Genomic DNA, 12,945 nt, shown 5'->3' with positions numbered 1-12,945 from the left:
ATTGGAAGTGATCCATGTCTTCAAACTGAACTTTCAACCAACAGAGAAATCTGCAAATACCTCAGGCCTGCAACTAAAGAGAACTTGACCTCCTAGAAAATTCAACAGGTTTACCATGAACCCCGAAACCGTACTCACTTCAAACCCCTTACCCCTTTTCCTCTCTATCTGTCTCTTCTGTGTGTGCATGAGTGAATGTGTGAGTGGGTGCGGTTGCAACAATTTCAGGATAAGGCATATTACTCAATAAATAATTAACCTTCTGTTTTAAACCAACAAGAAACCCTGTTGCTGTCTATTTATTTGACAAATAAAACACAAAGAGGTTAAAACCCTAATAAAAACACTATCTGTGGTTAGGTGGGAGTTGAACAGTGGGATCCACCCACACCCCTCACCCCGTGGTTGTAACACTCTTGTTCAATTTTTGATGATTAATTATAGCCAAGTCCTCGAGGAAGTGAGGCACAAGACAACTGAAAGAATTGTACTTTATTTTATTGAAGTTGTCTGATCCACATTGTAAACATTCCAAATAAGCAGGAGTTACATCCTTTCACACATTAACTGCAGAGATTAAGCCGTATTCAAAACAAAAAAGTAAACGCATGGCGAAGTCAGGGATAATTTGCTTTGCAACGTGCTGATGTTTCATTTCAGCATGACTGTCATTTGCAGCCTACGCACATCTGATCTCCAGAACACAAAACAATTGATCCATTAAAAAGAAACCTTTATATAACACTCAGAGTGACAGTCGTGTCGTCAGCAGTGACGTTTGATTATCATAATCTGAATTCCACAGCAGAACTGCTCAGCAACTTGGAAGTTGAGTGTGACCATAAAGGGGAGGTGCCCTGAAGCGATAGGTGTTCATCGTTTGTGCCACTAACCCATCTCTGGCCGATTCTACACACATTGATAAAATGGACGCCGCTGAAAATGCTAAGTTTTTGCTTAAGAGAATTAATCACAGAAACCAACTGTCACAAACCTGGTTTTAATCATCAGAGACATTATTACAGTTATACATTAAGCAGAATTTAAAAAGTCTGGTTGAAATAAGCTTTCTAGCTAGAAAACATACAAAATTAAATTCCATCAAACCTTTTTCCAATGTGCCTGAAACGGGTTAGAAATGTTGAATTTTTTTTGGAACATTTGAGCAATCTAATTTCAAGAGAGCTGTTGTATCTGGGGGTTAGGCTGACCGGTTGCAACGAAGCTTGTATCTGGGATCAGAAAACAGATTCTGAAACAAAAGAAGATTCAGGCCTTTGCCTTTGACTGGGTGAAGAGTTACTTAAAATGACAGAATACCGGTCGTTCACAGATAAAGTTAAATCTTTGACTACATGAGTGAACGTTCCATTTCCCATCGCTCTTCATACCGACACATCCTTCATAACTTCCAATGTCCTTGGGCTCACCCGGAGCCCAAAACCTAAATAATAAAACCATGAGTCAGAAAGACTTGCATTTATACAACACATTTCACAACCTCAGGATTTCCCAAACTCTTCACAGCAAATGAAGTAGTTTTGAAGTGTAGTCACTGTTGTAATATTGAAGACTCATATATTAAAACAGTGCCAAAGCACCTTAGACAGCACCTTCCAAACCTGCAACCTCTACCACCTAGAAGGACAAGGGCAGGAGATGCATGGGAACACCACCACCTGCAAGTTCTACTCCATGTCACACACCTTCCAGACTTGGAACTATATCGCCGTTCCTTCACTGTCGCTGGGTCAAAATCCTGGAACTCCCTTCCTAAAAGCACTGTGGGTGTACCTGCACCACAAGGACTGCTGCGGTTCAAGAAGGGAGCTCACCACCGCCTTCTCAAGGGCAATTAGGGATGGGCAATAAATGCTGGCCTAGCCAGCCATCCCAAGAACGAATAAAACAAAAGCACTGTTGGTTCAATAGTATGGTGACCGTTACAGGACACTTACTGGGTATCCATCTCGCATTGTAAGAATTCCCTTGCACCTGAAGCATTAACTCTCTTTCTCTCTCCACAGATGCTGTCTGACCTGCTGAGTATTTCTAGCACTTTCTGTTTTTGTCAAGGATTTCCACCATTTTGCTCATACACAGGACCCGAGTAGGCTTTTATTGCCATCTCTCTACCCGCTTGACAGCCTTTGGGACTTTGGTTCATATCCAGTCTAAACAGCTGGAATGAATGTCTCTCCTCTGTTAGTTGCATACGGGATCCTGGGCTTGATTAATTGAGGCATAGAGTATAAAAGCAAGGAAATATAGTAAACTTGATAAACCACTGGTTCAGCCTCAGCTGGAGTTTTGTATCCAAGTTCTGGGAACCGCACTTTAGGAAGGATGTCAAGGCCTTGGAGAGGAGATTAACCAGAATGGTAACACGGATGAGGGACATCATTTATGTGCAGACATTAATGAAGGTGTAAACAGTAATGTGATAAATGATCAGGTAAGCTGTTTTTAGTGATGTTGGTCGAGGGATAAATATTGTCCAGGACACCAGGGAGAACCCCTCTGTTAGTCTTCGAGTAGCACTATGGGGATCTTTTATGTCCAGCTGAGAGGGCAGACAGGGGCCTCGTTTTAAAGATGATACTCCCTCAGTACTGCACTGGGAGTATCAGCCTAGACTTTGTGCTCAATTCTCTGGAGTGGGATTTGAACCCGTGACCTGCTGACTCAGTGGAAAGAGTGCTACTCATTGAAACATGCCTCATAGATTCCGAATTCCCACTCGGGAAGGTGCAGGGTGCAGCAGCAAGACTGAAGAAAGGAGGCTGGAGGGTCTCCCCTTGAAGGTACATGGCTATTCAATTCCTGTGCTTGGGTTAAAGGACCATTAACATGGACATAAACCCAGGATAGATGTTTTGAAGGTGGCAAAAAGTGCGAGAAGTAAGGAGCCTTCCTCTGCAATCCACGCTTGACAATCGCAGGCGTCACTTTATTCCCCATCCCCATGAGATGAGTTCACCTAAAAACCTTGCATTCACGTCAAAAGTCAATCTCCCCTGTCCCCATCCATTGTTAGAGAAGGAGGGCGGACCCTGTAAAATTGAACTGGTCTGTGTATCTAGGAGCTTTCCCAGTACAATAATACACGCAGCACAATTCAAAACCAACAGGAAAAACAGCAGAGAGTTGTCCTGCTGATAGGAGGCCACAAAACCTGGCCCCGGATGTGTGAAGAAGACATTGTGAAACAGGAAGTGAAGGCTCCAGGCAGCATGGGGCCATGACAAATATTTCTGTGTGCAAACCTGGTTTTATGCTCCGGCCAATTTCACTTCCCATTGCAGTAAGTGGAGGGTAACATTGAATAAGTTGCAAAAGCAGCCTCCGCCCGATCCTGTGGCTTTCCCGCCCGGTGAGTTGGGTTAAAATGGGCTCCAATTATGTTTCTCCTGATTCTAGATGTGTGTCACAGAGTTACAAATTCAGCAGGAGCATGGCTCCACAGCTTGCTCGAGTGTTTTATTAAAACAACAACTTGCATTTGATATAACACAGTAAATTGTCACAAGGCACTTCACAGGAACATCATCAGTCTCAGTTTGACACTGAACCACAACAGATGATATTAGGACAGATGATCAGAAGCCCGGTCAAAGAGGTAGGTTTTGAGGAGTGTCTTAAAGGAGGAGGGCGAGGTAGAGAAGCAGAGAGGTTTAGGGAAGGAATTCCAGAGCTATGGGACTAGGTAGCTGAAGGCACAGCCGCCAATGGTGGAGCAATTAAAATTGCAAGAGGCCGGAATTGGAGGTGTGCAGGCATCTCGGAGGGTGTTGGGGCTGGAGGAGATTACAGAGATAGGGAGGGCCGAGGCCATAGAGGGATTTGAGAACGAGATGTGGTCCTGCTTAAGCTTTCACTTTCGTTCAAACCTGATAATATTCACAACTGACCATCTAAATAAAGCCGCTCCCATGTTTCTATTTAACGTACAGCAATAGAGCATTACAGGAAGAACCATTTGGGCCATCATACTGCAAAGATTGTGCAATTAAAAAGATAACTTACGTCTGTGTGGAAGCATAGTCTGTACCATCCACCCAAACCCATTCCCCCTTGGTGTCTGACTCATTGAGGCCAATCCAGTATCGTGTTAATTTAATCTCTTCTTTCAGAAATCCCTGTGGTATAAATAAAAGTATATCACCATGAAGCATCCGATACTGTGACAGAGCAATTTGCTAAAACTATTTGAAAATGTTTCAACTCTAACCTGTTCCTCGGCAGTGTCAATCACAGCCAGGTTGGACATCTTTGATGAGCAGAATCTCTGGGACGATGTCCAATCTTCCACGTTTGGTGAAAAATAGTAACATTTTTGACGGAATAATGTCCATTGGTCGGGACATTCGAACCGGGGCTGACCTGTGAAGGATAATCAGTCACTAATCCTCCCCGACAGAACAGTAACAACATGTGCCAGAACCTATGTTACAGCAACACCAAGTCTCAGGTGACTTCCTTACCTGCAGCCGAGAACATTGAATACTGGGGCATTGCCTCGCCTCGTAACAGGTCACTCTTAAAGGAAATAATTCAACCTGGACCAAATCATCACCCAGTGACAGAGTAGGACAAGGTGTAAGGAGATTGGATGAGAACTAGAGAGAAATGCTCTGAGAAGCAGTGACCATTTATGTGCTCAGAATATGTGACAGAAGGAGAGGGGCTGCAGGTAAGAAACAATGAGAAGATGGCAGAGAATTCGACAGCCGCCCAACCTGGCGGTCAGTTGGTAGAGTGATTGCTTGGTGTGCTGATCAGTGCCAGCCCGAGGCCCAGAGGCAAACTCGACACGGACCTCAACCAAATTGAAATAGTAACAGCGGGCACCAGACAGGCGTCATGAAAAGCCACTCACTGGTCGCTAGTTGCTGGTCAGGCAGAATGGGCAGACAGTTGGGAGATGGAATTTAATACAGACAAATGTGAGGTGATGCATTTTGGCAGAAGGAATAGGGCGAGGCAATATATACTTAATGACACAGTTCGAAAGAGCATGCAGGAACAGAGGGACATGGGGGTGCATGTGCATCGATCTTTGAATGTCACAGGACATATTGGGAGAGTAATTAGCAAAGCATATGGGATCTTGGGCTTCATTGATAGAAGTATTGAGTTCAAAAGCAGGGAAGTTATGCTGAACCTTTATAAAGTTCTGGTTGGGCCCCAACTATAGCAGTGTGTCCAGTTCTGGTCACCACACTTTAGGAAGGATGTGAGGGTCCTTGAGAGGGTGCAGAGGAGATTTACCAGAATGGTTCCAGGGATGGGGGATTTTAGTTACAAGGTTAGGCTGGAGAAGCTGAGGTTGTTCTGCTTAGAGCAAAGCAGATTGAGGGGAGATTTGATAGAGGTGTACAAGATTATGACAGGCTTAGATAAGTTCGACAAGGAAAAACTGTTCCCATTAGCTGACGGTACAAGGACTAGTGGACACAGGTTTTGGTCAAGAGATGCGGGTGGGAGTGTGAGGAAGAACTTTTTACGCAGTGAGTGGTAATGACCTGGAACTCGCTGCCCACAAGGGTGGTGGAAGTGGAGACAATCAATGATTTCAAAAGGAAATTGGATGGGCACTTGTAAGTACTTCAGGAGATGCATCAAACAGTTCCGATAGCTATTAACACTCACAGTTCTCCTTCATCTCTGCCAGCTGAGTCGAGATACCACTGTGTGATCTACGTGTTTGATCGGTCAGCCTTGCAACTGAAAATAAAGCTGTGTGTTAATGCTGATTGTAACGTGAGGGCATTTTCATCAGACTTCCAGGTCTAACTTTGCAGACTCCATTAACCTCAGACTTCACATTACAATATTCTGAAGCAGGGTGCCACTGAAACAACACAGGCCCTGAGATAACTAGACAACTAGGTATCTCCTGACAACCCTGGCGACTATTGGAAATATGTGGCAGAGGCATTGATTAAACATTGGAGCAAAACACCAAGGGCTGTTGGGAATCCAACTTCTCCACGTGCAGCGGAGGCTTCCAGACCAGGAGGAGGCCAGATTCCAGAGTCCGAGGATCAACAGAGGTTGAGCAACTGGTCTTGATATCTAAGGGCAAGAGAAAGTTCAAACCAGTCATGGTTCAGCTGTGATGCCACCCATTGCCGAACAGCCTGCTGGCCTTGGTGTCTCAGATCACACGTGAGGAAGGGCCAGGCAGCAGTCCATGAACTCGTACCCAGCCTCACTTTGCATCTTCAGCACGGTGGGGGTGGGGTGCAGTGGCCGGGGTGGGGGGGGGTGGTGGTAATCGAGGGCAAGGCATGTCTATGGTACATTAGTGAACTGATTAGTAGTGTATGTCACCCTGGTATCAGCTGTGGCTCAGTTGGCAGCATTCTCACCTTTGAGTCAGACATGTTGTGGGGTTCAAGCCCCACTCCAGGACTTGAGCACAACAATCTAGGCTCACAGTGCAGTACTAAGGGAATGCTGCACTGTTGGAGGTGCCGTCTTTCAGATGAGATGTTAAACCAAGGTTCTGTCTGCCGTCTCAGGCGGATATAAAATAACTAAATCCCCTTGGCGCTATTTTGAAGAGCAGGGGAGTTATCCTCAGTGTCCTGGTCAATATTTATCCATCAGTCAACATCATAAAAAAACCAGATTATCTGGTCATTGTTGCAGTTTGTGGGAGCTTGCTGTGCACATATTGGCTGTTGTGTTTCTTACATTACATCAGTGACTACACTTCAAAAGCACTTCATTGGCTGTAAAGAGCTTTGGGACATCCTGTGGATGTGAAAGGTACTATAGAAATGCAGGTTCTTTCATTCTTACCCCAATTGCTTGTGGGTAAAGATAATTGTACTTGCCTATGGTATAAGCAACTGTACTGGACAATGAGCATATGATGTTTTACTTATCAATGGCCCATTACTTTGCTGTGTATGTGAATGAGTACCAGTGCACTGACCAGTGGGAGATACACTCTATAAAGAGCAGTTTTCTAGATGTGTGTGTTGTACAGGATGTATACATTTAACCGCAGGGAGACACATACCAAGTTTAAACTCGTGTTTCCATTCATCTCAAAATGCCAATACTTTACACCAATCTCAGTGTTCTGGTTTCAGATTCATCCACCAGTGAGGTAGGGGGGCTAAGAATCTTGGGTGTCCTTGTTCATGAGTCACTAAAAGCTAGTATGCAGGTGCAGCAAGCAATTAAGAAGGCAAATGATATGTTCATTGTCAGGGGATTTGAGTACAGGAGTAAAGATATATTGCTTGAATTATATAAAGCCTTAGTGCGACCCCACCTGGAGTATTGTGTACAGTTCTGGTCTCCTTATCTAAGTAAGGGTATACTTGCCATAGAGGGAGTGCAACGGAGGTTCACCAGACTGATCCCTGGGATGGTGGGATTGTCTTATGAGGAGAGATTGCAGAAACTGGGCCTGTATTTTCTAGAGTTTCGAAGAATGAGAGGTGATCTCATTGAAACTTAGAAAATTCTTACAGGGCGTGACAGGATGGATGTGGATGGGATGTTTCCTCTGGCTGGTGAGTCGAGAACCAGGGGACACAGTCTCAGAATAAGGGGCAGGCCATTTAAGACTGAGACGAGGAGGAATTTCTTTATTCAGAGGGTGGTGAATCTGTGGAATTCTCTACCCCAGAGGGCTGTGGAAGCTCAATCATTGAGCATGTTCAAGACAGAAATCGATAGTGGTTGCTGCTCACTGAATTGCAATATATCCTGAGAAAAGCCTAACATTGAAATAAAACTCCTCTGTTTGCATGTATTGATTATACTGGCATCACACAGAGGGAGTTGAGAACAAGGTGAAATGGAGTTGATGGACACACATACCACATTTTAAAGTCATACATTCAGTCCTTATTTTTATACTTCTAATATTAATGCCTAGGTCCATAATGTAAACCAACTATGTGAACGGTCACACTGCAGTTACATCCTTCTGCCAGTGGTGGCACTGCAGCACCTCAACAGGAAGAAGGGTGTGATTATATTGTGACCAGTTTACATTGGCAATTCCCATTGTACATGGAGACATAGGAATTTAGAACAGAAAAAGTTGATGGTAATTTCAAACAAAGATTTAATTAAAGTTTATCTTAACTCCAGAATTTGGAGGATGGACAGACTGAATAAAATAGAGAAATGCATGTGAAAGAATTGGAAAGAAATCTTTGTCATTAATAACTTACTGTCATTCGTCATCTGTACCTGACCACTTTTCAGTTCCGTGTGCGCACTTCCCACATCTCCAGACAGCATTACAACTGCAAATAAAACCAAATCTTAATGCAGGGTCAGCTGTTTGTATTGTGAGATTATTGTCGCATTTACACTCTAGACCTACAGGGAGAAGTGATTTTCCTCTACCATGCATTTATCTCCCACAGTAGAGTGAAAATGGAGTGTAGACATATTCCACTGCCCTCTGCCCCTGTGTGCATCATCTGAAGGGTATCCAGGGAAAGTGCATAAAGTCAGGATTGTGATGGAATACTCTCCACTTGCCTGGATGAGTGCAACTCCAACAACACTCAATAAGCTCAACACCATCCAGGATAAAGCAGCACACTTGATCGGCACCCCATCCACCACCTTCAACATTCACTCCCTTCACCACCGATGCACAGTGGCAACAGTGCGTACCATCTACAAGATGCACTGCAGCAATTTACCAAGGCTTCTTTGACAGCACCTTCAAAACGCGTGACCTCCACCACCTAGAAGGACAAGGGCAGCAGATGCATGGGAACACCAGCACATGCAAGTTCCCCTCCAAGCTGCACACCAGCCTGACTTGTCAGTATTCAAGAAGGTGGATCACCACCTCCTTCACAAGGGCAACCAGTGATAGGCGATAAATGTTGATCTTGGCAGCAACGCTCACATCCCGACAATGAATTTATCAAATAATTTCCCAGTTTAAGAGCTTGAAATAATTGAAGTGAGGTGGAAGTGATGTCAGCAGACCTCCTGTGTCATTTCCTTCGTCCTTCGGCCAGAGTGGTAGCCTCATATCCAGTTGCCAGGCCATCTGATCGGAGGTTGTGAGCAGGGCTATTAAACCTCCTACCACCTCCATATTCGGATAGTAGATCTAGAGCCCACTGGCTACTGCTTTTGGAGAGGAACCATTAATTGCAGGCTGATACCCCACCCAACACCAGGCTGACTGATCCTGTGTCTACCCTCATGGGGACATGCCTGACCTGAGCTCAATGTCCCCATCCTCCCCACGCCCCGTGGCCCCAATATGTGAAGAGTTGTGGGTTCGATCCCATCAGCTATGACTCAGGGGTTCACAGCCGGGGGTCTGTGATCCCCTTGGGGTCCATGAAAAGGTTTCATTGGCTCACCAATAAAAGACCAAGACAAGTTGAAGCTGATGCTTTAATATCAGTGATTGGACCTAAGATGCTGCCATCCACTGGCTGCCCCTGGGAACTGCTCACATTGAGCATCGTCTCAGTCTCTTGAACAGAATTGCCGAGTGTTCCTCACACTGAACGACACTGGGGTAGAAAATCGATCTACAGCCAATACCCTTAGTTAGTAGTCACCATGATTGGGTCTGGTGAACAAGGAGAAGCAGATTAAACTGCCTCACTGACCTGAAACGTTAACTTTGTTTCTCCCTCTCCACAGATGCTGCCAGACCGGCTGAGTATTTCCAGCACTTTCTGTTTTTATTTCAGATTAAGCTGGCTCTCAGCTTCATCCATTTATTTTGTGTTCTCGATGTCACACCTGATACTTTGTGCAAAATATACTGAAAAAAACATTGGGATTTACAGTCGCAGGGTGAAAGAAAAACTGAACCTATGAATTAGGAGCAGGATTAGGCCACTCGGCCCCTCGAGCCTGCTCCACCATTCAACAAGATCATGGCTCATCTGATTGTAACCTCAACTCCACATTACCACCTACCCCCAATAACCTTTCACCCCCTTGCTTATCAAGAATCTGTCTACCTCCACCTTAAAAATATTCAAAGACTCTGCTTCCACTGCCTTTTGAGGAAGAGAATTCCAAAGACTCTCAACCCCCTGAGAAAAAATTTCTCCTCATCTCTGTCTTAAATGGGTGACCCCTTATTTTTAAACAGTGACCCCTGGTTCTAGATTCTTCCACAAGGGGAAACCTCCTTTCCACATCCACCCTGTCAAGACCCCTCAGGATCTTACATGTTTCAATCATGTCGCCTCTTACTCTTCTAAATTCCAGAAGATACAAGCCTAGCCTCTCCAATCTTTCCTCATAAGACTACCCGCCCCTTCCAGAGCCTGCAATCCCAGTGGCCCCTCTGAATTAATTTTTAAATGTAATTTGATACTCAGGAAAGCTCCAGACAAAGAATGGGAACATGTTGAGGGAGAGTAAAGCAAGAATTCAAAACTCCTCAGATCCTTCCTGGAACTGTGACAATTAAAGACACCAACAGACTTATTCAGAGCTGGACAGTGCGGTGCCAGAGCACAAGACGGGCAACTGAGAGATCAATGGTTCCAGGGTCAAAAAACAAATACAGGCTCCAGATATGGATTCCAAACTCTATCCCTGATAGATTCTATTGAGTGACTTCTGAGAGTTTAGATGTCAGTTGACCCAGAACCAGGGGTTACAGAGCCTCAAATATGCCCAAATGTCCCAGTGGAGTTTGGGGCAATTTCCCAGTACAGAGAATTTAATAGGTGATCTGACTGAGGTGTTTAAGATAACTGAACTATTTGAAAGGGTAGAATAAAAATATTTCCTCTGGTAGGAGAGTCCAGAATGAGGGGTCATAACATTAAAATTAGAGCTCGGCTGTTCAGGGGTGACGCAGGAAGCACTTTATTAATAGGGGCATAGAGTACAAGAGCAAGGAGGTTATGTTGAACTTGTATAAGACACTCGTTTGACCTCAGCTGGAGTATTGCGTCTAGTTCTGGGCACCGCACTTGAGGAAAGACGTGAGGGCATTGGAGAGAGTTCAGAAAAGATCACGAGAATGGTTCCAGGGATGAGGAATTTCAGTTTTGAAGATAGATTGGAGAAGTTAGGACTGTTTTCCTTGGAAAAGAGTAGTCTGAGAGGGGATTTGATAAAGGTATTCAAAATCATGAGGGGTCTGGGCAGAGTAGATAGAGAGAAACTGTTCCCACTTGTGAAAGGATCAAGAACGAGAGGGCCCAGATTTAAAGTATTTGGTAAAAGAAGCTAAAGCGACTGAGGAAAAACTTTTTCAGGCAGAGAGTGGTTAAGGTCTGGAATGCGCTGCTTGAGAACTGGTGGAGGCAGGTTCAATTGAAGCATTCAAAAGGGAATTAGACTGTTATATGAAAGGGAAGAATGTGCGGGGTTACAGGGCAAAGGCGGAGGGAATGGAACTAAGGGAGTTGCTGTTTCAGAGAGCTGGTGTGGACGTGATGGGCCGAATGGCCTCCTTCTGCACTGTAACAATTCAGTGATTCTGTGACTTCTTCACACAAAGGGTAGTGGAAATCTGGGACACTCCCAAAGAAAAAGCTGTTGAGGCTGGAGGTCAAGTGAAAATTTCAAAACTGAGATTGAAAGCCTTTTGTTAGGCAAAAGTATTAAGTATTATGGAACCATGGGTCGGCAACGTGTCCGTACACGGACACCAGTGTCCGTGGTAAAAATGTTGAGGTCCGTGACTGCTAATTTCAGGCATGAGAAATTTCCCATTGACTTCGACTTTCAACCAGACCATTAATAAAAAAATCACAGCCGTCAGATCGATGATCAGAGTGGGAACAGCGGCTCCCAATTTGGACAAGTTCGGGTTTTTCCGACAGGTTCCGAATTTTTTTAAATCCCACCAGAAAACCCGAACTTGTCCGATTTGGAGCATTGATCAGCTGTGAAACTAAAAATGACGGTTGTGGTTTTAAAAAAAACAGACCAATCACAAAGCTGAGAGTTCCCGCTGTCTGTAACTAGTAGAGAGAGGGACAGAGAGAGAGAGAGAGAGAGAGGGAGGGAGAGGGGAGAGAGAGAGGGAGAAGGAGCGAGGGAAAAGGAGAGAGGGAGAAGGAGAGAGGGAGGGAGAGAGGAAGAGAGTGGGGGAGAGGGGCAGAGAGGGAGGGAGAGGGAGGGGAGGGAGAGGGGAAGATGAAGGGAGAGGGGGAGATGGAGGGAGAAGGGGAGAGGGGGAGAGAGGGAGGGAGAGGGGAGAGAGAGGAAGAGTGGGAGGGAAGGGGCAGAGAGAGAGAGAAGGGGCAGAAAGAGAGAAGGCGGAGTGGGGAGAGAGAAAGGGGGGGAGAGAGAGAGGGGAGAGTGAGAGGGGAGAGGTTGAGAAAGTGGGGAGAGAGGGAGAGAGAGTGAGGAGAGGGACAGGGGGTAAGAGAGGAGGAGAGAGAGAGGGAGGGGGAAGAGAGAGTGATAGGGAGAGAGGGATAGAGAGGGGAGAGAAAGTGGGTAGAGAGGAAGAGAGAGGGAAGAGAGGGGAGAGAGAGGGGTGTAAGAGGGGAGAGAAGAGGGAGAGAGAGAGGGATGGGGAGAGGGAGACAGAGAGGGCAGAGAGAGGGGGGCAGAGAGAGAAAAAGGTGGCAGAGAGTGAGGGGGGACAACATAGAGGGGGGCAGAGAGCGAGAGAGGGAGACAGGGAGAGAGAGAAGTGGGAGAGAGAGCGATCAAGATCACTGCTGACAATGGATATCTATCCAGAATACTCTGCATCGCTACAGCAAGTGTGCAAGCAAACAATGACTACTTGTGCAAGCAAATAAATGCCCGGAGTCTCACTAAATCAGTGTCCAACATAGTGACCAGAAAGTAAGTCAATAAATTAATCTTCTCATTTAAAGCTTCTTGACAAAAATGCACCTTTGTTGCTGTTTTGTTGAATAGTAAGATAAATTATTAATGCCTTTATCTTTCTGCAATTGTCTCACCGGTCCTCCATGTAATACAAAAATTGTAATGCTGTCC

The 12,945-nt window shown here is 45.3% G+C and overlaps 1 protein-coding gene across 1 annotated transcript in view; it reads right to left on the bottom strand.

The window, feature by feature from the left end:
* Nucleotides 1-495: 495 nt before the first annotated feature.
* LOC137355640 (asialoglycoprotein receptor 1-like) overlaps nucleotides 496-12,945 on the bottom strand; it is a 117,780-nt gene continuing 105,330 nt past the window's right edge. Inside the window, exons 7-11 of the mRNA XM_068021015.1 lie at nucleotides 8,205-8,279; nucleotides 5,653-5,727; nucleotides 4,232-4,383; nucleotides 4,027-4,139; nucleotides 496-1,444 (exon numbers count right to left, since the gene is read on the bottom strand). Coding sequence (XP_067877116.1) covers nucleotides 1,300-1,444; nucleotides 4,027-4,139; nucleotides 4,232-4,383; nucleotides 5,653-5,727; nucleotides 8,205-8,279 — 560 coding nt within the window. The 3' untranslated portion in view covers nucleotides 496-1,299. The remainder of the gene's footprint in view (nucleotides 1,445-4,026; nucleotides 4,140-4,231; nucleotides 4,384-5,652; nucleotides 5,728-8,204; nucleotides 8,280-12,945) is intronic.

This window comes from Heterodontus francisci, chromosome 43, assembly GCF_036365525.1.
Source record: "Heterodontus francisci isolate sHetFra1 chromosome 43, sHetFra1.hap1, whole genome shotgun sequence".
NCBI lineage: Eukaryota > Metazoa > Chordata > Chondrichthyes > Heterodontiformes > Heterodontidae > Heterodontus > Heterodontus francisci.
Note: the sequence above shows the minus strand (reverse complement) of the source record. Positions and strands in the feature narration are given on the sequence as shown.